Source organism: Kogia breviceps, chromosome 8 (assembly GCF_026419965.1).
Source record: "Kogia breviceps isolate mKogBre1 chromosome 8, mKogBre1 haplotype 1, whole genome shotgun sequence".
Taxonomy (NCBI): domain Eukaryota; kingdom Metazoa; phylum Chordata; class Mammalia; order Artiodactyla; family Physeteridae; genus Kogia; species Kogia breviceps.
In genome coordinates this window covers 90081712-90104614 of record NC_081317.1, presented here as the reverse complement: position 1 = coordinate 90104614, position 22903 = coordinate 90081712, and the positions used below count along the sequence as shown (strand labels likewise).

The following is a 22903-nucleotide window of genomic DNA, read 5'->3' as shown; positions in this document are numbered from 1 at the left end:
TCTCTCCTTTCTGGTAATCCGACCTGCAAACTCTAGCTATTTTGGCTTCTCCAGGCTCCCAGCTCTGTTTTCTCAGTGAGGCTCTTCCTGGGTTTCCCCTCCTTGCTCCACAATTGGGAAACCCTCCATGCAATCAGCTGGGGCAATCAGAAGGCCATCTCTCAAAGTTCCATGTTCTTCCTTGTCTATGTTCAATGCCTTGAAAACTGCTTCACATATATTTTTACATTGTTTCAGGATGGAGGGTAAATCTGATCCCTGTTACTCCAGTCTTGGCTGGAAGTAGAAATTTCTGAAACTACTTTTGATAAAGACTTATGATATATGCTGCAATAAATTTGATATTCTGGGCTCTTTCATTTTGCACTGTCATATATGGGTACCACAAGCTGAAAAACTCTTACTGAGAAAATGATTACATATAGTACATCAAAATGAAGTTGTATTTTCTGCATTCAAAAATTAAAGAACATTTTTTTGGTGTATGACTGCCAAGTATTCTTTTGTGGTAAGGGCTGTTCTGAGTTTACGGTTATAACAGATGATGTTTTTCATTCATATTCCTGTGTCTCTGTCAGGAGGCTGCCTTCTCACTGCCCAAACCCACTTTTGTCTAGAGCCAGAGTTGATTGGGAAAGGCTCCTGGAGCAGCTCTTAAACAATGGCTGATTTAAAACAAAACAAAAAATGATATAGACACACATACTCCTTTACCCCGGATCAGGGCAACTTTGAGGTGTGGCCCCTGCTGTCTCTAGTGTTCCCTTGGGATTCTGAGAGCTACCCTCTGTGGGACCCTGATTTGATAAGGAATCCAGTTTGGATTCTTTCTCTTCTCTTCCCTGTCCCACTTCCCCACTCCCTTACCGTGTTTTATTGGAAACATTTCCCAGTAAATCACTTTAAAAGCTGATTTATTTCACAATTGTTAGGATGGGTATGTATTCACAAGACATTGCACCTTCGGTTTTCCATTTATTTTGCTCTTTACAAAATTCTCTTAATGGAAGAAATTTCAAAAGGCACCTGGAACAGTTCTTTGCTCAAAAAGTTTTGGTAAGATGGAATTATGAAGTTGCCTGAAAAACGGCAGAAAGTAGTGGAACAAATCGGTGAAAACACTGTTCAATAAGGTTCCTGGTTAAAATGAAAAATGTGGCTTTTAGTTTTACTTAAAAACCAAAGGAACTTTTGGCCGACCCAATACAATGTCCATCATATACGTTAAACATACATTAAATGCACCTGAAACTTAAGTTGTTCTCTCTGGATAGCACAACTCTGAAACAGCTTCATCACATGAAGTGATTCTCTGCATGACAGGCACTGCATGTCTTCCAATGGCTGGTACTTTTGGAAATGTTAATAAGTCCCAACCCTAGGGGCCTGTGTTGGACTTGGGTCCTGGTGTCTGCAACCTACTGACATTCTTTTTTTAAAAAAATAAATTTGTTTCTTTACTTTTGGCTGCGTTGGGTCTTTGTTGCTGCATGTGGGCTTTCTCTAGTTGGGGAGAGCAGGGGCTACTCTTCCTTGCAGTGCGCGAACTTCTCACTGCAGTGACTTCTCATGTTGCGGAGCATGGGTTCTAAGCATGTGGGCTTCAGTAGTTGTGGCACGTGGGCTCCAGAGTGCAGGCTCAGTAGCTGTGGCCCATGGGCTTAGCTGCTCCATGGCTTGTGTGATCTTCCCGGACCAGGGCTTGAACCCATGTCCCCTGCACTGGCAGGCGGCTTCTTAACCACTGCGCCACCAGAGAAGCCCCCTACTGACATTCTTAACCAATCAAATGTCCCATTAGATAGTCTCCAACCCTGCTCACCACACTGCCCCCTGCCTCAGTTTACTCCCTTTGTTCTCACACCACAATTCTCTATTTATTGCGACAGAGCTAACACCCCAGCCTGGTGCTCTAGCATGTATCCATGCTTCCTGGTTATACCAGTAAGTAATTCCCCTCAGCTGGCTGAGCGGCCAGTAGCCTTGTCCCACCACAAAGGGGTCCAAATGGTCTGTAGATATTCATGCCATGAAACTAGAGGCCCTTATTTCAGATGAGTGGGACATACCCCACCAAACTCTCAAACACCAGCACAGTCTGATGAACGTCTAAGCTTTACAAGATAAGGGTACATCCTGTCAGATGTGGAAGGCAACCTGCACCCACTTCTTCCAGTGAGTATTCCTTTTGAGAAAGGGGTTGGGGCTTCAATTAGGGTTTCTCAACCTCAGCACTACTATTTTGGGCTGGTTAATTCTTTGTTGGAGGAGACTGTCTTGTGCATTGTAGGATTCTAGCAACATTCCTGGTCTCTACTCACTAGATGCCAGCAATACCCTCTAAACTGTGAAAACCCAAAATGATAAGATCAGGGGATCAAGATAGTGATGAAGGAATGATTCTATTATTTTGTATGTAATCTTTTGTTGGCAGAAGAATTTTCAGTTGTTTCCTATGAGCAGCTTTGTTCTGTATCTTTTATCAACAGATTATTGGTATACTGTTAACCCTGTCTCTCCTTACAAACACAGCTCTTATCAATCTTTTCCCTGCAGCACTAACAAATAACATTTCTTTGCCCATCAGAGTGGCAAAGAGAAAAAGGAATGAAAATATTCCATGTTATTGTGGGAGTGGGGAGATGAACATCCTCATACACTACCAGGAATGTAATTTGCAACATGTACTAAAACTTGCATGAAATATATGCATGTTTTTTGACATAGAAGTTCATAAGTTGTTTTATATGGAATAACTGGAGAAGATACGATGTATGTAGAGGGATTCTTTTTTTTTAATAATGAAAATCAGAAGCAACCAAAAAAGTCAACAACAGAGAGCTGATTAAATAAATTATGGTATAACTATATAATAGGACATCATGTAACCATTAAAAATGATGTAGATATATGTTTGATCAGAAAGAAAGATTTTCATTATTAAGTGGAAAAACAGGCTACAAAACAATACATTTATGTATAGAAAAAAGCCTGGACAGATAGACACTAAGAATTTTAACCATATCTTTGGGTAGAAGAATTAAGTATGATTTTTATGTTAAAAATATATTCCCCCTTTGGTAGCAATACTTATATCAGACAAAATAGACTGTATTGAGACTGTAATGAGAGACAAAGAAGAACACTATATAATGATAAAGAGATCTAGCCAACAAGAAGATATACAATTGTAAATATATATGCACCAAACATAGAAGCACCTAAATACATAAAGCAAATATTAACAAACATAAAGGGAGAATTTGAAAATAATACAATAATAGTAGGGGACTTTAACACCCCACTTACATCGGTGGAGAGATCATCTGGACAGAAAATCAATAAGGAAGCACTGGCCTTAAATGACACATTAGATAAGATATATGTGTGTGTGTGTGTGTGTGTGTGTGTGTGTGTGCGCACACGCGCACGCGCGTGCGCATATGTATAAAATTTTACCTCCAAAAGCAGCAGAATACACATTCTTTTAAAGTGCACACGGGGGGTGGAGGGGTGGGGGAAAAAAAATAAAGTGTACACAGAACACTCTTCAGGATAGATCACATGCTAGGCCACAAAACAAGTCTCACTAAATTTAAGAAGACTTAAGTCATACAAGCATCTTTTCTGACCACAATAGTATGAGACTAAAAATCACCTACAAGAAAACTGCAAAAAACACAAACACGTGGAGGCTAAACAATATGCTACTGAACAGCCAATGGATCACTGAAGAAATCAGAGGAAGTTTAAAAATACCTGGAGTTAAATGAAAATGGAAACAAAATGATACAAAAATCTATGGGATGCAGCAAAAGCAGTTCTAAGAGGGAAGTTTATAGTGGTACAAGCCTACCTCAGGAAACAAGAAAAATCTCAAATAAACAACCTAATCTTACATCTAAAGGAACTAGAAAAAGAACAAACAAAACCCAGAGTTAGTAGAATAAAAGAAATAATAAAGATCAGAGAAGAAATAAATGATATAGAGACCAAAAAACAATAGAAATGATGAATGAAACTAAGAAAGATAAACAAAATTGATAAACTTTAGCCACATTCATCAAGAAAAAAAGAGATAAAATCAGAAAGAGAAGTTACAACTGACATCATCAAAATACAAAGGATCATAAGAGATTAACATAAACAATTATATGCCAATAAAAGGACAATGTAGAAGAAATTAATAAATTGCTAGAAATATATAATCTCCCAAGACTGAATCAGGAAGAAATAAAAAATATGACAGACCAATTACCAGTAATGAAATTGAATCAGTAATAAAAACAAACAAACAAACAAAAAAACCCCAAAACTCCCAACAAACAAAAGTCCAGGATCAGATGGCTTTACAGGTGAATTCTACCAAACATTTAAAGAAGAGCTAACAACTATCCTTATCAAACTATTCCAAAAAACTAAAGAGGAAGAAATGCTTCTGAACTCATTCTATGAGGCCAGCACCACCCTGATATCAAAACCAAAGACACCACAATAAAAAGAAAATTACAGGCCAATATCACTGATGAACACAGATGCAAAAATCCTCGACAAAAAATATTAGCAAACCAAACGTAACAGTACATTAAAAGGATCATACATCATGATCAAGTGGGATTTATGCCAAGATGCAAGCATGGTTCAACACCCACAGATTAATCAATGCGACACACTACTTTAACAAATTGAAGAATAAAAATCATATAACAGATGCAGAAAAAGCTTTTGACAAAATTTAAAATTTATTTATTTATCTATTTTTGGCCACGTCATGCAGCTTGCAGGATCTTAGTTCCCCAACCAGGTATTGAATCCAGGCCCTGGCAGCGAAAGTGCCAAATCCTAACCACTGGACCACCAGGGAATCTCCACAAAGTGAGTATAGTGGGAACATAACATAATAAAGGCCACGTATGACAAGCCCACAGCTAACATCATACTCAACAGTGAAAACCTGAAAGCATCTCCTCTAAGATCAGGACAAAGACAAGGTTGCCCACTCTTGCCACTTCTATTCAACATAGTACTAGAAGTCCTAGGAACAGCAGTTAGACAAGAAAAAGAAATAAAAGGAACCCAGATTGAAAAGGAAGAAGTAAAACTTGTTACTGTTTGCAGATGATATGATACTATACATAGAAAATCCTAACAATGCCACCAAAAAACTATTAGAACTACTAAATGAATTCAGTAAAGTTGTAAGATACAAATTAATATACAGAAATCTTTTGTGTTCCTATATACTAACAATGAACTATCAGAAAGAGAAATTAAGAAAACAATCCTATTTAAAACTGTATCAAAAAGAATAAAATACCTAGGAATATATCTAACCAAGGAGGTAAAAGACTTGTACTTGGAAAACTCTGAGACACTGATGAAGGAAACTGAAGATGACACAAACAAATGGAAATATAAACTGTGCTTATGGATCAGAAAAATTAATATTGTTAAAATGACCATACTGCCTCAGGCAATCTACAGATCATAATCCCTATCAAAATACCAATGCCATTTTTCACAGAACTAGAATAATTCTAAAATTTATATGGAAATGCAAAAGACCCCAAATAGCCAAAACCATCTTGAGAAAGAACAACAAAGCTGGAGGTATCATGCTCACTGATTTCAAACTATACTGCAAAGCTACAGTGATCAAAACAGTACAGTACCAGCACAAAAATGGACACTCAGATCAATGGAACAGAAGAGAGTGCCCATAAATGAACCCACATTTACATGGTCAATTAATCTACAATAAAGGAGGCAAGAATACACAATGGGGAAAAGACAGCCTCTTCAATAAATGGTGTTGGGAAAACTGAACAGCTACATGGAAAAGAATCAAACTGGACTACTTTCTCACACGATATACAAAAATAAACTCAAAATAGATTAAAGAGTTAAATATAAGACCTGAAACTGTAAAACTTCTAGAAGAAAACATTGGCAGCATGCTCTTTGTCATTTAGCCATATTTTTTTGGATGTCTTCTCAGTAAGGGAAACAAAAGCAAAAAATAAATAAGTGGGACTGAATCAAACTAAAAAACTTTTGCACAGCAAAGGAAGCTATCAACAAAACAAAAAGGCCACCTACTGATTGGGAGAAGATATTTGTAAATGATATATTAGATAAGGGGTTAGTATCTAAAATATAGAAAGAACTCATACAACTCAATATCAAAAAAAAAAAAAACTGATTAAAAAATAGGCAGAGTACCTGAATAGACATTTTCCCAAAGAAGACCTATAGATGGCCAACAGGCACATTAAAAGATGCTTAACATCACCAATCATTAGGGAAATGCAAATCAAGACCACAATGAGATATCACTTCACACCTGTCACAATAGCTATTATCAGAAAGATACGAAATAACAAGTTGTTGGCAAGGATGTAGGAGAAAAGGGAACTGTCATGCACTGTTGGTGGGAATGTAAATTGGTATAGCCCCTATGGAAAACAGCATGGAGTTCATGGAGTTTCCTCTGGATATATATATATATATATATATATATATTTTTTTTTTTTTTTTTTTTTTTTTTTTTTTTTTGGCTGTACCACGTGGATTGAGAAATCTTAGTTTGTCTACCAGGGATTGAACCCAGGCTCTTGGCAGTGAATGTGAGGGGTCCTAACCACTGGACCATTAGGGAATTCCCCTCTTTGGATATTTTTCTAAAGAAAACAAAAACACTATATTCAGTGCAGCATTATTTACAAGAGCCAAGATATGGAAGCAACCTAAGTACCCATGAATAGACAAATGGATAAAGGTGTGATACACACACACACACACACACACACACACACACACACACACACACACTGGAGTATTACTCAGCCATTAAAAAAGAATGAAATCTTGACATTTTCAACAATACAGATTGACCTACAGGGTTTCATGCTAAGTGAAATAAATGACAGAGGAAGACGAATACCATATGATTTCACTTATATGTGGAATAAAAAACAAAACAAAGAAATAGGCATAACAAAGCATAAACAGACTCATAGAGAACAAACTGGTGATTGTCAGAGGGGAGAGAGGTGAGGGGAATGAATGAAATAGATAAGGGAGATTAAGAGGTACAAACTTCTAGTTATAAAATAATCACAGGGATGTAATGTACACTGTAAGGAACATAGTCAATAATATTGTAATAACTTTGCATGGTGACAGATGATAAGTAGACTTATCGTGGTGATAATTTTGTAATGTATAAAGTACTGAATCACTTTATACATTATGTTGTACACCTAAAATGTAATTTGTAAGTCAATTATAATTCAATTAAAAACAAGGTACAAACTTCCAGTTAAAAAATAAATGAGTCATGGGGATGAAATGTACAGTATGGTGAATATAGTCAATAATATTGTAATAACTTTGTATGATGACAGATGGTAACTAGAAAAAATTTTTAAAAATATTTTTCCCCCTTGAAAAGAATAGGTACTCCTTGTATAACATAAAAATAAAGAGCTGATCATAAGCACTGTTAATAGCATGGTTCTGAAATAATAAGCACTGCCAGTAGCATGGTCCATGAAAGCAAGGCTTTCCATTGAGAAAATGGGAGACAGTTTCTCTGTGCTCTATTCTAAGAATGTCAAATATGAATAAAGCTAGAACCTAGGAAAGGAGCTACTCAGTCTGTTTCTAATCAAAGTGGGACCAGAGGCAAAAGATGTTTAGAGTCTTCTCAATCTTAGCAACTATGTGGATCCTTATTGTTTGGGACATCTCCTTTTCTCTTAATCACATTTATCCATTTAAAGTCTTATTTGATTGTCAAATCACTAAATATTTTAAACGCCCCATTCTTGTACGTAAAGTTAGTGTGTGAGTAGACTGACTAACTGAACACTTGGTGTTAAGAGTCAGGTGCCAAGGGCAATGAAGAAGAGGAAATGGAGCAGAAGCTCCTCTTGTGTTTCTGTTCTTTCCTTATCATCCTAATGCCCCAAAGTGAAGTAGCTCAGCCTCCTTTCCTATCTGCATATAAATGCATGGACCTGAAGGGTAAATTATACCCCATAACAAAATGTTTGTCTAATAAAAAAAAATAAAATTTGGGAGGAAAAAGAAGATAATGTGCAGAAACAAATAGAAGAAGAGCTTCGTTTCTTCCCTCCTCCAAATATTTTTTTAAGTATGAAAGGCAATCCCATTTCTGCCCTGAAAGCAGAGGTCCTCAGATCTGAAGGAATGCTAATCACACCACATCAGTAATAAGGCACACCTGTCCCAGGTTCTACTGAGAAATAATGCCAATTATCTCAAGGTTTACCACTCTGAAGCCATTTTTCATGGCTGCCACTTTTAGCAGGGTATTAAAAGACTGTGCCCACTTACCTTAGGGTCAGAACAATCCCAGTAGATGTTAGGAAGCCAACCACCAGCACACAACGAACGCTTGACACTTAGCTGAAAGCTGGGCAGCCACAGGGAAGGTGGTAAAAGAAATACACTAAGTCTGATTCTAGAGGAGAGATTCTCCCTTGCCCTCCAAAAGAAAAGAGAGCTAATCCTAACAGATATACAGCAGACTGTGTACTTCACAAAGAGTAAAACACAAATTTAAGATTCCAATTGTTGGAGAACATGGAGAAACATTTTGTTTCTCCATCTCATTTTATTCTGGCATAAAGCTAGTGCTTGGGCACAGTAAGGGCATTTGACCCTAGTTTACAGAGATTTTTATAACTTTAGTCACTTGTCCAACCCAAGTACGCCCTTTATCACTACTCAAACTCTCATTGTCTTTTTACATAGTAGACAAATTTACTTTATTTTAGGTATTTTATTTCTCTTATTCTAACATTAGGCTCTGATAAGTACAAAAGGTTCACAAGTATAAAAATTTCTATATAACTCTGTGGTAGTTAAAAAACCCATGAGAACAAAACAATTTTTTAAGTTGGATGATATTCATCTTAAATATCTGAGGGACAGTCTTCCTCGAGTATCGCTGTAAAAATGGTAAAAATGATTTCCTTGTGATTAAAATTTCTGATGACTTTTCACTTGTTTCAGGAAATCTGTTTCTCAACATTTACTCTGGATGGATTCCTTACTTGTATTTTGCTCCAAAACCCAATTCCCTGTCTCTTCAGTGCTTCAGTGACGACACCTTCATTTTCAGCCTGTGATACTCTGACCAAAGTAAGATTCTGACACCAGCTTCAGAAGCAAGAAAAGCCAGATTTAGATATATAGTTATTATCCTTTCCGATATTAAAAAAAAAAGGAATGCTGAAAAAGTGATGAATTTTTCGTATTAGCATTAATTTATCTTCTTGCAAGGATTTAATTTTCATACTCACACTGCATACATTTAATGAGTTTTATTTTTTCAAAATATTAAAAAAATTTTTTTGTGAAAAGATTAATTCTTCCTATCCCTAGGGTACTGAGTGAATAAAAATGACATCCTGGAACAGGGGAAGTCCGAGTTTATCTTTCTATTTTCTTACCTAATAACCTGTTGGACACAGAGAACTGAGATCTCCAAAGACTTTGTTCAATAGCTCTAGGTATGGCTGAGATTAAAAAAACAAAAACAAAAACCTCATTTTATTTAATTATAGGTAATACAAATATTGCCAGGATGTTGTAGACATGAAGACCAAACACTGGGAAGCCAAATCAGAACCTAAGTCACAGCTTAGACTTTTTTTTCCTCTGCTTAATGAGAAATAAATTATCATTGCCATCATCCTCCAAACAGCTCTCCTTTTTCTTATTCCTGACCCTCCTGCCCTCTCTGGGCAGCCTGTCTTCTCTTGGCTTGTGGTAATGTGATGAGTGGTGAAGGGGCTTGTGAGGCTTCTGGGTTTTGACAGTGCCAGGAGAAGAGTGGACTCTGGGGCCCCTGGGGTAGTCCTCATCTACTTCATGACACCTGTCAGCCTTCCTGTGCTTCTCACGCTCTCTGCGGGTCCTGTTCATGGCTTCTTTTTGGGTTTCTTTCTTTTCCTGAGGCCACGTGTTATTTCTCCATGAGGCATGGCTCTTCCTCATATCACGGTGGGGCCTCTTATCTGCTGCTTCCATATGAGGCCTCTTGAACTGCCTTGGAAAGTCCCCATTCTTCTGGAGTTCTGGAAAACATAAAAGTATTTCTGCATATTCAGCAGCTCCATGCAGAGCTTTCATTGGTCTGTAAATAACTTAGCAGAGAGGGAAGCCAGACATTTAAATGCATTAATGATATGACATTCTAAAGAGCCCTTACTAAGGTAAAAAAATCACTCACTAAAAACTCAATGGTTGTAGTTCTATATTTCTAAACATGGAAAACACACAGAAATCCAATGATACTTAATTTGTTCAATAGTTTAACTAGGTTCAACAAGGGAGACAGGGACCAGTGAGAGCAGTAATCATGTCAGCTTTGTGAAAAGTCACATCTGACCAATTCAAGTTCCTGCAGTGATAAAGAGACAGCCCTTGAAGATAAGGTGAAGCAAGATGTATAATGTGGCCTTTTGACAGTTTCATTATGACATTTCAATTATACTCTGAAGATAAAGTCTGACCACAGTACTTACAGGTGGATGCCATACTGGACAGGAGATTATTCCTCCAGAGTAGAGACCACTGGCTTAGAGACTGAGTGTCTCTAAGTCTTGTGTGTGCACACAAGTGCACACACTTGTGTATCTGAGAGGTTTAAGTGCCAGATCTGATGTTATATTTTATCAGGACTTGGCACGCTTACTATAAGTGTCTGATGGTAGTGATTCTGATGGGGTAAGTGGGAGATGAGGTTACAGTGAGGGATGAAAACTAAGGTCAACAGAACCTTGAAAGATTAAAGAAGTCACCAATAAAAAAATGGGACAGAGGGCGAAGTAGTCTACTTAGGGGACAAAAATGAATTCTAGAATATACAGCAAGAGTAAGTATCAATAACTACTTATAGACTTCAGTATAAAATATAAAGTCCAATATAGTGAGCCTCAAAGTGGATCTGTGCCACAGAGTTGCTGATATAATTTAAAAGGAGAACAAAGGATATTTCCCTGATTACAGAAGTTATAAATGCTTATTAAAGAAAAGTTGGGAAATACAGAAAAGTACAGAGAAAATAACAGAGAAAGCATCCACAACCCTTTAATCCAGAGATGACATTTTGGTGCATTTCTTTGTAATCTTTTAAAAATTTAGTTGTCTAATCATTATCTTCTTGTACTATAATTTCTCTACATAGAGAGATAAAATATGCAAAATATGCAGAAGTTGAGAAGTAATTCCTCTACTTTCCTCCAAAATTACTATTTTCATTTTGAAAGGACCTGAACTCAGAGAGAGTCTGGAAGAGAATAATGAAAAGGCCAAGGGTCAACAATGTATGAGTTAACTTGAAAAATATAGAACTATTTGGTCCTGAAAGCAAAAAAAGTAACTTTGTAAACCACTGTGAAGCATATGGCAAGAAAAAAGAGTGGCAGAGAAAATAAGCCTAAATTATAAAATAATTTGGTGAGAAAGAACATTATGTTAGCAACAGCAAATAAAGAAATGGAGGGTGGCTGTGGATCTGGAGCTCTGTTCATAATGGTGGCCAATAAAAAATGACTTCTTTGGGGAAGCTCCAGGAATCACCTAGCAGGGAAAACTTTTCTTTGCTTGAAAAATACTAGAGATATAAAGAGGAAGAACATAATTATTTGTCAAAAAGAAAAATCTCAAAGGAAGCTTTAAAAACTCTGCATGCATAAATGGATATAAGTATTTTCTGGACATTTTCTAAAATGATCATTATGTGAGAAAAATGTTCACTGTGAACAGATTAAAACACAGGATTTTTGAAGTGGGTGCTTGATTTCTGGAGATCAAGAAAGTTCCAGTTTCGGGCTTCCCTGGTGGTGCAGTGGTTAAGAATCCACTTGCCAATGCAGGGGACATGGGTTCGAGCCCTGGGCTGGGAAGATCCCACATGCTGCGGAGCAACTAAGTCCTTGCGCCACAACTACTGAGCCTGCGGTCTAGACCCCACGAGCCACAACTACTGAAGCCCACGCGCCTAGAGCCTAAGCTCTGCAATAGGAGAAGCCACCGCAACGAAGAGTAGCCCCCACTCGCTGAAACTAGAGGAAGCCCGCGTGCAGCAATGAAGACCCAACGCAGCCAAAAATAAATAAAATAAATAAATAAAAATAAATTAAAAAAAAAATAAATAAATTTTAGAAAAAGAAAAGAAAGTTCCAGTTTCTATAGTAACTATTAAAAACATTTTCTGTCCTAACCAAAGGCCCCCAAAGCAGTTTGCAAAGACAGTGCAAAAAAAGAAATTTAGGAACTATTGCAAAGGTGATTTAGTAAGAAAACTAGTAACATACCTTTCACTTTTCGTTTTATTCTCTGATCTCTCTCCCGGATTTCATATTTGTCATCATAGTAGTAGATGAATGGAGATGTTGGAAAGGTCTGGTTAAACATTCGTCTTTCTGTACATTCCTGCAAATTGTATTTGAAATGATGATGTCACAAGGTCACACTGTTCAGACAACTTTTTTTGTAAGATTATGGACCACTGTAATTAGTGATGAGCTCCCATTGCTGATACTCACACTGTGGCTGCAGGATGTGGTCTTGCTGGGACACTGGGAGGATCAGCCAAACACCCGATCGTGCTTACATGCTAGTCTTTCAGGCTTGGATTTTCTTCCTTTATTTCTTTACCTACAAAACCCTTCTTATCTTTTTAAAATCTTCCCCGCCAACCCTGTCCCCCAGCAATGCCTTGTTCCTCTGTTGGAGGGTTTATTTTATTTAAAATTATGTTTTATCAGCTCTTTGCTTGTCTGTCTCTTCTAACAGCCTTCCATCAGGTGTTTCTCCTTTTCTTCTTCTCTTCACATTTACACCCTCAATGTGGGGGTAAATTCTTAGCCCTTTACTCCTTTTCACCCACACAAGTAGTTTTTTGCAAGCTTATTTTAAACCAACACTCACTGCTCACAAGGGCAGTGATTCTTATGGTGGTGAGCAGGGTGGTGGTGGGTTGTGCCTAGCTTGAAAATGTTCCTAGGTAATCCGGAAGGAAACCTCTCTTCTCTTTGCTCCCCCTACTTAAGAAGAGATCACTCCTCTCACTCACCCCAGGACAGCTCCCTACTCTCCTGACTCTGGTCTTCTGGTAGCTGCTACTTCCCAAATCCACATCCTTGGCCTGACCCACGTCCCATGTAGTAGGCTTTGTTTATCCTGGTCTGCGACACATATCCATTCAGCTTGTCTCAAACCAAATAATGTCTTTCATTTGAAAGAGGCTTCATTTTGGAACTTTCCGCTTCTGTCTTCTGCCATCTTGCCTAAAATTTATTATAAACGTTCAATGCTTCTTAGCTAGGTACTGAAGAAAAATTAAACTACAAGTATCCCCTGCTTTTAAAAAGTTTGCTTTATACCGCTTCACTTTTATGAAAGACCTGTTTTCACTAGCAGAAAGAAATATGAAGAGAATTTTTTCACCTTTACAAGAAAAGGTGAAAAGTGAAAACAGTGTTTAGCATCTGTTTTGCAGCAACCATTACAGAGACAGTGAGCACCCGGAGCAGTGGGAGTGGCCCCGCCACGCTCCTTCCCCAGGAACTGCCCTCATCTCGGCGTCAAGCCGCCATAGCTTTGAACTGTGTCTGTGAGCATCTGTGTTTTATCTCCATTTATTTTTTGCGTTCGTTAGAAAGATGCGTTGTAAGGTAACGGCTTCTTTGCTTTACAGCTACTTTGGCTTAAGAAGGGTTTCACAGGAACGCTCTACTTTCAGATAATAGGGAAAATCTGTACCTCTTAGGAAGAAAGTATGTGAAATATCTGCATAGAATTTAGCTGATTTATCATAACTTTGTCATTATATACTCAACTTGTAATTCTTTTTTTTTCTTAACATCTTTATTGGAGTATAATTGCTTTACAATGGTGTGTTAGTTTCTGCTTTATAACAAAGTGAATCAGCTATGCACATACATATATCCCCATATCTCCTCTCTCTTGCGTCTCCCTCCCACCCCTCTAGGTGGACACAAAGCACCGAGCTGATCTTGTGCTATGCGGCTGCTTCCCACTAGCTATCGATTTTACATTTGGTAGTGTATATATGTCCATGCCACTCTCTCACTTTGCCCCAGCTTACCCTTCCCATTCCCCATGTCCTCAAGTCCATTCTCCATGTCTGCATCTTTATTCCTGTCCTGCCCCTAGGTTCTTCAGAACCATTTTTTTTTTTAAGATCCCATGTATATGTGTTAGCATACGGTGTTTGTTTTTCTCTTTCTGACTTACTTCACTACTTCACTCTGTATGACAGGCTCTAGGTCCATCCACCTCACTACAAATAACTCAATTTCGTTTCTTTTTATGGCTGAGTAATAGTACATTGTATATACGTGTCACATCTTCTTTATCCACTCATCTGTCGATGGACACTTAGGTTGCTTCCATGTCTTGGCTATTGTAAACAGAGCTGCAATGAACATTGTGGTACATGACTCTTTTTGAATTATGGTTTTCTCAGAGTATATGCCTAGTAGTGGGATTGCTGGGTCATATGGTAGTTCTATTTGTAGTTTTTTAAGGAACCTCCATACTGTTCTCCATATTGGCTGTATCCATTACATTTCCACCAACAGTGCAAGAGGTCAACTTGTAATTCTAAGATACTTGACCAAACTGGCCACCATACACTTAGAAACATAGTTTGTAGATTTTAAAAACTAGGAATCATTCTAAATATACACTTAAGTATAGAAAATAATGGAAATCTGTACCTAACCATTTAGCTTTATCAATTAAACATTTACCCTTAATTTAGTTGTTCCCCCCTAAGCATTAATGATATAATTGAGATCCTCTGTGTAACTCTCCTTCACACTTCCCATTCATCTCCTTCCCTTTCCAGAAGCTGCCATGGTCTTTTTTTTTTTTTTTTTTTTTGTGGTACGCGGGCCTCTCACTGCTGTGGCCTCTCCCGTTGCGGGGCACAGGCTCCGGACGCACAGGCCCAGCGGCCATGGCTCACAGGCCCAGCCGCTCCGCGGCACGTGGGATCCTCCCGGACCGGGGCACGAACCCGTATCCCCTGCATCGGCAGGCAGACTCTCAACCACTGCGCCACCAGGGAAGCCCGCTGCCATGGTCTTAAAGTTGGTCCCTGCCATTCTCATGTTTTAATACTCTTACTAATTTTTTTTTTTTTTTTTGCAGTACGCGGGCCTCTCACTGTTGTAGCCTCTCCCGTTGTGGAGCATGGGTTCCGGATGCACAGGCTCAGCAGCCACGGCTCACAGGCCTAGCCGCTCCGTGGCACATGGGCTCTTCCCGGACCGGGGCACGAACCCGTGTCCCCTGCATCAGCAGGCGGACTCTCGGCCACTGCGCCACCAGGGAAGCCCTAATACTCTTACTATTAATAAATATTCCAATAAACAATAGTATAATTTTGAAGTGTTCAGATTTCACAAAAATGGTAACATTCTGTAAATATTTTGAAGTATTTTTAGGTTATAATAGTTTCACAGACTAAGGTGAGTGGTATTCTTTGGATTATCTATCTGAATAAAGGTTTGGTAACACTTGACTACAAACCTACCTGGGTCTGGTATATTTTGGTGGGGAGAATTCTGATTATTAATTCAGTTTCTTTAGTGGTATTGGTTCATGTAAGTTTGTTCTTCTTCAATAATTTTGATTAATTTATATTTTTGCAGAGAATTATTTTATCTGCATTTTCAGATTTAACATTGAACTTTATTTTTTGTTTGTTTGTTTTTTGGCCACACAGCATGCAGTATCTTAGTTCCCCCACCAGGGATCAAACCTGTGCACCCTGCAGTGGAAGCACAGAGTTTTAACCACTGGACAGCCAGGGAAGTCCCTAACACTGACCTTTATGAAGTTTATACAGTATTCTTTAAGTAAAAAATTATACTGTATTTTAAGCTATTTACACTTTTTCACTCATTGTTTATTTGTATCTTTTCCTTTTCTTCGAGCAGTTTTTCCGGAAGTCTCTCGTCTTTTGAAAAGAAAATGTTTTCAAAGAACCAGTTTTCGGTTTTGATGATGCTATTAATCATGTTTTCTATTTCAGTAATTTTGGTTCTTATCTTTATAATTTCCTTCTTCCAACTACCTTCAGATTTAACCTGTTGTTGAGTTTCTGGATCTTTTTGGGCTTTTTGGGGTATTGAAAGTTATAAGGCAAACCTATAGGGTAACATAAAGAATTGCTTTTATAAATCACTATCCATGGTGGCACCAAGTTTCCAGGAGAAAGGATACCCATAAGATTTGGGTCTAAGATTCTACTATGGTTTGAACGTTTGTGTATCCCTCCACCCAATTCATGTGTTGAAATCTAAACCCCAAAGTGATGGTATTAGGAGGTGGACCCTTTGGGAGGTGATTAGATCACAAGGGTGGAACTCTTGTAAAAGAGACTCCACAGAGCTCTCTAGCCTCTTCCACCATATAAGGACACAGCAAAAAAGTGCCGTCTATGAGGAAGCGGCCCTCACAAGACACTGATTCTGCACCATGGTTGTGGTGAGAAATAAATTCCTGTTGTTTATAAGCCACTCAGTCTATGGTAGTTTGTTTATAGCAGCCTGAATAGACTAAGATTCTATAGAATATTAAGAGCAAATTACAATTACAAAAAGGTACTAGAGCTCTTGATATACTCCCAGTGCCCCACTCATCCTGGAGTAGTCTCTTTACATGGTGAGTACTGCTTTCTATTGCAGTTTGCCTCATATGGAGCTGCTTATGATTGTTCCTGCCTCCCCAGTTAGAGTGAGTGGAATTAGGGAAGGGCAATGCCACATTCCCCTTAGAGTATCTTTCACATGAAGAAGCTACTTATTAACATCTATAGAGCTGAAGTTCTGAAACTGAAGGGGAGGGGCCCTCAGACAGCTGTAACTACCTGCCCAGTCTCCTATTTGGATCCTATACAGTCTAGACTGATGTGGCTCTACAGAGCTATACAGTACTATAAACACTTTCCAAAGCTAAATGTAAATTATATTTTGATTATCCACATCGCTGGTCCCCTCCATTAGCACAGACAATTGATAGTTGGCTATATAATTTATCTACTATTCTGGATTAGCCACACCACTGATCTTCTTCATTAGTGTGGATAATCTAGAGTTCTTCATCTATGGCAGCAATGAGGCTGCCAAATTTGCTTTATGGTAAATTAAAAATTATCTAAATCTAGATTTCAGGGATAAGTTCCAAATGCTTTTAATATATTTCCTATCTACATTAACAGGAGTGACTAGTAAGCAGTATGTGTCCAACTCTAATTGTTTTTCCTTAATTGAACAAACATAAATGCTAAAATTATACCCTTTTGCTTTAAAGAGGTAAGCAAGCATAAATTGTACATCTGTGTGATTTGTGTGGCAGTGGACTGCTTATGTGAATATGTTCGTTAAACAACATCTGAGTTTGGGCAACAAGGAGGAATACACAGAGCAGTAAAAGATCTAGAGATGATAATTTTGCAAAAAAAAGGTATTCTCAAACTAGCTTTTCAGTGTGAGTTCTATAGAAGTGAGGTAATTATACTGCAGGGTCCCTCCGTCTGTATCCCCATACTATGGATGTGATCACATTGGAAATACAAAATCAGTGCTGAGAGCTCTCCCTGTACAACTTCTTTGCTTTGGAAATAAAGAAACTGGAGACCAGGGAGAAAAAGTGGGTTGGTTTAAGTCACATGGTTAGGTCAGTAGCAAAGCAAAAATTAAAACTGAAGATCAGAGCTCCATCCTCTCTTTCATATTCTATCCCTTTACCCCACGGTCCTGCTGGCCCAACGTGGAAGAAAAGCTCCATCTGTTGATGGACTCTGTCCCACACTTTTTCTTCTCCAGACTTTTTGTCTCTCCCCGTATCGTAGAGCTCTGTCCCCAAGGTCTGCACTGGTGAAGTGCCATGGCCAGGACTCAACACGTGACCTGCAATACCATTCCATCCTACTGTTCACACCTCTATCCATTTTGTAGACTCCCTACCTCTGCATGCTTTCCACCTCCCGTCATCAGATCTGACTTGATATTGGTATATTTTGGTTTCTAGGCTATTAGAAGCCTATCTGGAGACTGGGAGTGTATTTCTCCATACATATTTTGTACTTCTTGTGCCACTGCCTTTCCTCCTCTGTCTCAAGATTCCCAGAACATATGGCCTGAGAGTCTATTCTTATTGCATCCTGTCTCTGGGATGAGCTGTTGCTGTTTCACGCTAAATGAGATAACTGGCTAGGAGACTCACTCCCACCTCACAGCAGCAAGTTTCTGCTTTGACACCTCAGTATCTAGAACACACAAAGTTCGGCCCTTTCAGTTAGGGTTACGAAATATGCAGGTTGGATAGGGAATTGGGGCATTTGTGGGGTAGGCAGGATGGATGATGATGCAGCACCTCTGTCTTTCCACTAGCGAGTGTCAAGGTTTGCATGTGAGTGGTAAAGATTTAACTGAACACAGTACTGGGGAAAACCAGAGATACTGGAGAACTATATAGAAAATCTAAAAAATCACGATTTGGCTGAGTCAAAGTACTAGTAATCCTAAGAACTCGTGAGAACTGTAACCATTCTACTGACTACTATTATTTGTCTGAATGATTCTATGAGCTGTATTTGTTTTAGACTAACATGCATGTATACTAAAACATTTAGAAGAATGTGTTCTGACAGATCTGTTACTCTGGTAGGCATAGGAGAAGTAAATCGGTTGAAAATATATTAAGTCTTACTTCAAGATATTAGTTTATAAAAGAAATGTGCTCAGAATTACTCGGGCTCATCTTTCAGCAACCACTCCTGAACAACAGAATGCTTTATGCCCAAATTCCACTTAAACTTACATGTCCGTAATGGCCTTCTTGCCCGCAGTTGTAGCAATACACTAAGGCTGATTGTCCAGAAGGGGTCTTTGGCTTTTTGGGTGGTCCAGGTTTGGTCTGCAACATGAATATTTGTGAAGATTTAGTGAATGTCAGAAGAAAATTAAAACCTCGTTCTTTCCAAAAGAACTTTAAAAAATATATATCCTCAAGGTTTTTACTTATTTATTTTTGGCTGCATTGGGTCTTCGTTGCTGTGCACAGTCTTTTCTCTAGTTGCGGCGAGCGGGGGCCACTCCTTGTTGCGGTGCAGGGGCCTCTCCTGTTGCAGAGCATGGGCTCTAGGAGCATGAGCTTCAGTAATTGTGGTGTGCGGGCTTCAGAAGTTGTGGCTTGCAGGCTCCAGTAGTTGTGGCTCTCGGGCTCTAGAGCGCAGGCTCAAGTAGCTGTGACGCACAGGCTTAGTTGCTCTGCGGCATGTGGGATCTTCCCGGACCAGGGCTCGAACCCGTGTCCCCTGCCTTGGCAGGTGGATTCTTAACCACTGTGCCACTAGGGAAGTCCCAGGAGGCAGTATTTGTAAGGAATTGCTTATCTAAAAAAAGTTTTTGGGACTTCCCTGGTAGCGCAGTCGGTAAGAATCTGCCTGCTAAGGCAGAGGACACGGATTCAAGCCCTGGTCCGGGAAGATCCCACATGCCGCAGAGCAACTAAGCCTGTGCGTCACAGCTACTTGAGCCTGTGCTCTAGAGCCCACGAGCCACAACTGAGCCCGCATGCCGCAATTACTGAAGCCCACGTGCCCTAGAGCCCGTGTGCCACAACTACTGAGCTCATGTGCCACAACTACTGAAGCCCACGTGCTCTAGGGCCCACGTGCTGCAACTACTGAGCCTGCACACCTAGAGCCCTTGTTCTGCAACGAGAAGCCACCGCAATGAGAAGCCCGTGCACTGCAACAAAGAGTACCCCTGCTCGCCACAACTAGAGAAAGCCTGCACACAGGAACAAACTACGTGCAGGAACAAAGACCCAATGCAGCCCAAATAAATAAATAAATAAAATTAAAAGAAAAGAAATACTGCCTCCTACAGTTTAGTGTGGAGACCCCATATTCTGATGGTTCTGTGTACTGAAGTGTGTAACATGATAACAATTCTTTTATTCTTAACATCAACGTGTGCTTTCCTCACCTTCCTCACTCCTCATTCCATTCCACATTGTGCCCAATACTGTGTTACGTATTAGGTATCTCAGAGGAGAATAAAAGCCCAGTAGAACATGACAGACATAAAAATAGATAACGACAACAATGTAAGCACAGTGATAGAAGCGTGTACAAGGTATTAATGGAGTGCCAAGGGGGACCCATCATTGGATGGGTAAGGAACTCAGGTAAAGCTTCCCTTGAAATATAAAAAGTCTAAATTTACTCTAAAAGAATTAGGTGTAAATCAAATGGAAAATTTTATGTAGAGGGGAAAGAGAAATTAGGATGCTTTTCAGGTTTCTAACTTGGGTAAACTAGTAAGCAGTAGTGTCAACAACTGATTCAGAAAAGGTAGGAAAAGAAGGTAGAGTCAGTTTAGAGGGAAAGATGATGAAGTCTTTTTTGGACGTTGAGTATCTAGGTGGAGACAGATGTCCACCAGGCAGTTATCTGTGTAAGATAAAGCTTAGAAAACACATCTGTGCTGAAGATTAGATTTGAAAGTAAGCTGCATTAATAGTGGAGGCTGAAATGACCAGAGTGGACAGTATTGCCATAGCCAGATGAGCAGCAGTGAGCTAAAGATGGAACCCTGGGAACAACACACAAGGGGCAGGCAGAAAAGCCTGTGAAAGAGACAGAGAAGGACAGGTTAAAGAACGCAGAGCCACAGAGAATGGTCATAGACCTTACATTAGTTTCAAGATGGATGAACTGATCTATGATGTCAAATACAGCAGAGAAGCCTAGTGAGATTAGGGCTGGGAAACACCCTTAGATTTCACACTGTTCATGGATAACTTTATTGTGAGAATTTTGGAATCAGTAAGAAGGTAGAAAGAGTAGAAAGCAATAGGTTGAAGAGTGAAGGAGATGCATGCAAAGGTGGTAGAACTATAAAGAAGAGCAAAGAAATGATTACCCACAAAAGCCAGGACAGTGGTTACTTCCTGTGGGGAGAGAATAGAGCAGAGGGTCTCAGGGTAGCTGCAATTTTCTATTTTCGAACACAGTGGTGTCATATAACTTAAGTGTGTTATATAACTCATTTATTAAATTGTACACATATGTTTGATGCACTTTTCACTATGTATATTACATTTCATAACAAGAAATGTTTAAAAAAATGAATGGAAGTTGAAGAAAAGTAGACAGTAGGTATATATTATTTTAAGAAGCATGAGTAAAAAGGGGCAAAAATAAGATCAGTCAGTACCTAGGAGGAGGATTTGGTGGAGTTCGTTATTAGAATGGGAGAGACCTGAAAATGTGAGAAAGCTAATAGAGGTGGAGAAGTTGAAAACACAGAGAAAGGATGGATAGAGCAAAACTCCTGACGTGGCACGGGTTTTAAAGAGGAGGAGAAAAAACTAATTCCCCTCATATTTTTTTGGAGATTGGAAGGATGGGAATAAACTTAGATAAGTTTATTTCTTATATTCTTTATTGGGTGTCTACAAAGAGGGCCAATAACTTGTCTGTCAACTGATTTTGTTATTTAATGTGGCGAATAGGTGGTCTGTGGGATGTTTTATTTTCTTGATACAGGAAAATAATCTATAGGTTATAAATATATATATAGGTTATAAACATATAGGTTGTTCTTCAAACAACTTTACTTTTAGCTCCATTTCCTAAATTGAAAAACTGGAGGATGATAATAACCTGAAACATGTTTTCTAATGAAAATACAAAATGGAATTTACAATCTCAGCTATTCCCAGTTGGGATATAATAAAAAACACAGTCAACAAATGTCTTATATCCTCTAATAAAAAACGTGGGTCACGAATTAGGACTAGCTAAAAGCCATTAAATAGTTTTTTTTAAAATTAATTAATCTATTTATTTATTTATTTATTTTTGGCTGCATTGGGTCTTCATTGCTGTGCACGGGCTTTTTCTAGTTGCGGCGAGCAGGGGCTACTCTTCATTGTGGTACGTGGGCTTCTCATTGTGGTGGCTTCTCTTGCTGTGGAGCACAGGCTCTAGGCACATGAGCTTCAGTAGTTGTGGCATGCGGGCTTCAGTAGTTGTGGTGCATGGGCTTAGTTGCTCCCCGGCATGTGGGATCTTCCCAGACCAGGTTCAAACCCATGTTCCCTGCACTGGCAGGCAGATTCTTAACCACTGCACCACCAGGGAAGTCCCTTAAATACAGTTTTAACAGGTATGCGCATAAGCATGTAGAACTCGTGCAGCAGTTTACAAATTTGTTCAGTAGTAGAGCACTGGGAAGACATGAAATTACTAAGCAGAAATAATTTTTCCATCTAAAAGATAACTATATTATTTGGTGTGATACAAAATTGCAACCATGAGTATATGTGGTTTAAGAGAAAGAAATAAAACCAAAATAGGTGGTACCATGGATGTGAAGGTAGAACGGATAATGTTTCAAGGAAGTCAAAAGCTACTGGTGAATCAAATACAATGAAGACTACAAAATCCATTGGACTTAACAGCCAGGAAGTTGTTGGCAACTGGAAACTGGTGTGAGCAGTTTCATTTCAGAGGCAGAGGCACAAAACAGATTGTAAGGGGTTTATTGCATGTAGAAAGATGCTAAAGAACAGAACATAGATAACTTTTTCAAGAAACCACACTGTGTGGGAGAAAGGAAGGGGACAAGTAGAGCAAAATGTTAAGTCCAAGGATGCCTCCATTAGTGACATTTACCAGAGTGCTGGGCACATGGCATGAGCATCTATATACATTCTTTCATTAATCTATTCAAAAAATAATTATTGAGTACCTAATACATGCCAGATACTGTTCTAAGATTACCTAATTGAGAAGTGAGCAAGACAAAAATCA

The 22903-nt window shown here is 38.9% G+C and overlaps 1 protein-coding gene across 3 annotated transcripts in view; it reads right to left on the bottom strand.

Moving 5' to 3' along the window:
- Nucleotides 1-8765: 8765 nt before the first annotated feature.
- The window catches only part of ZCCHC7 (zinc finger CCHC-type containing 7), a 249895-nt gene continuing 235757 nt past the window's right edge, over nt 8766-22903 (bottom strand). For all 3 annotated transcript variants that reach the window (XM_059073251.2, XM_059073252.2, XM_059073254.2), the window contains exons 7-9: nt 18898-18993; nt 12354-12471; nt 8766-10109 (exon numbers count right to left, since the gene is read on the bottom strand). In XM_059073251.2, the coding sequence (XP_058929234.1) occupies nt 9667-10109; nt 12354-12471; nt 18898-18993 (657 nt within the window). In that variant the 3' untranslated portion in view covers nt 8766-9666. The remainder of the gene's footprint in view (nt 10110-12353; nt 12472-18897; nt 18994-22903) is intronic.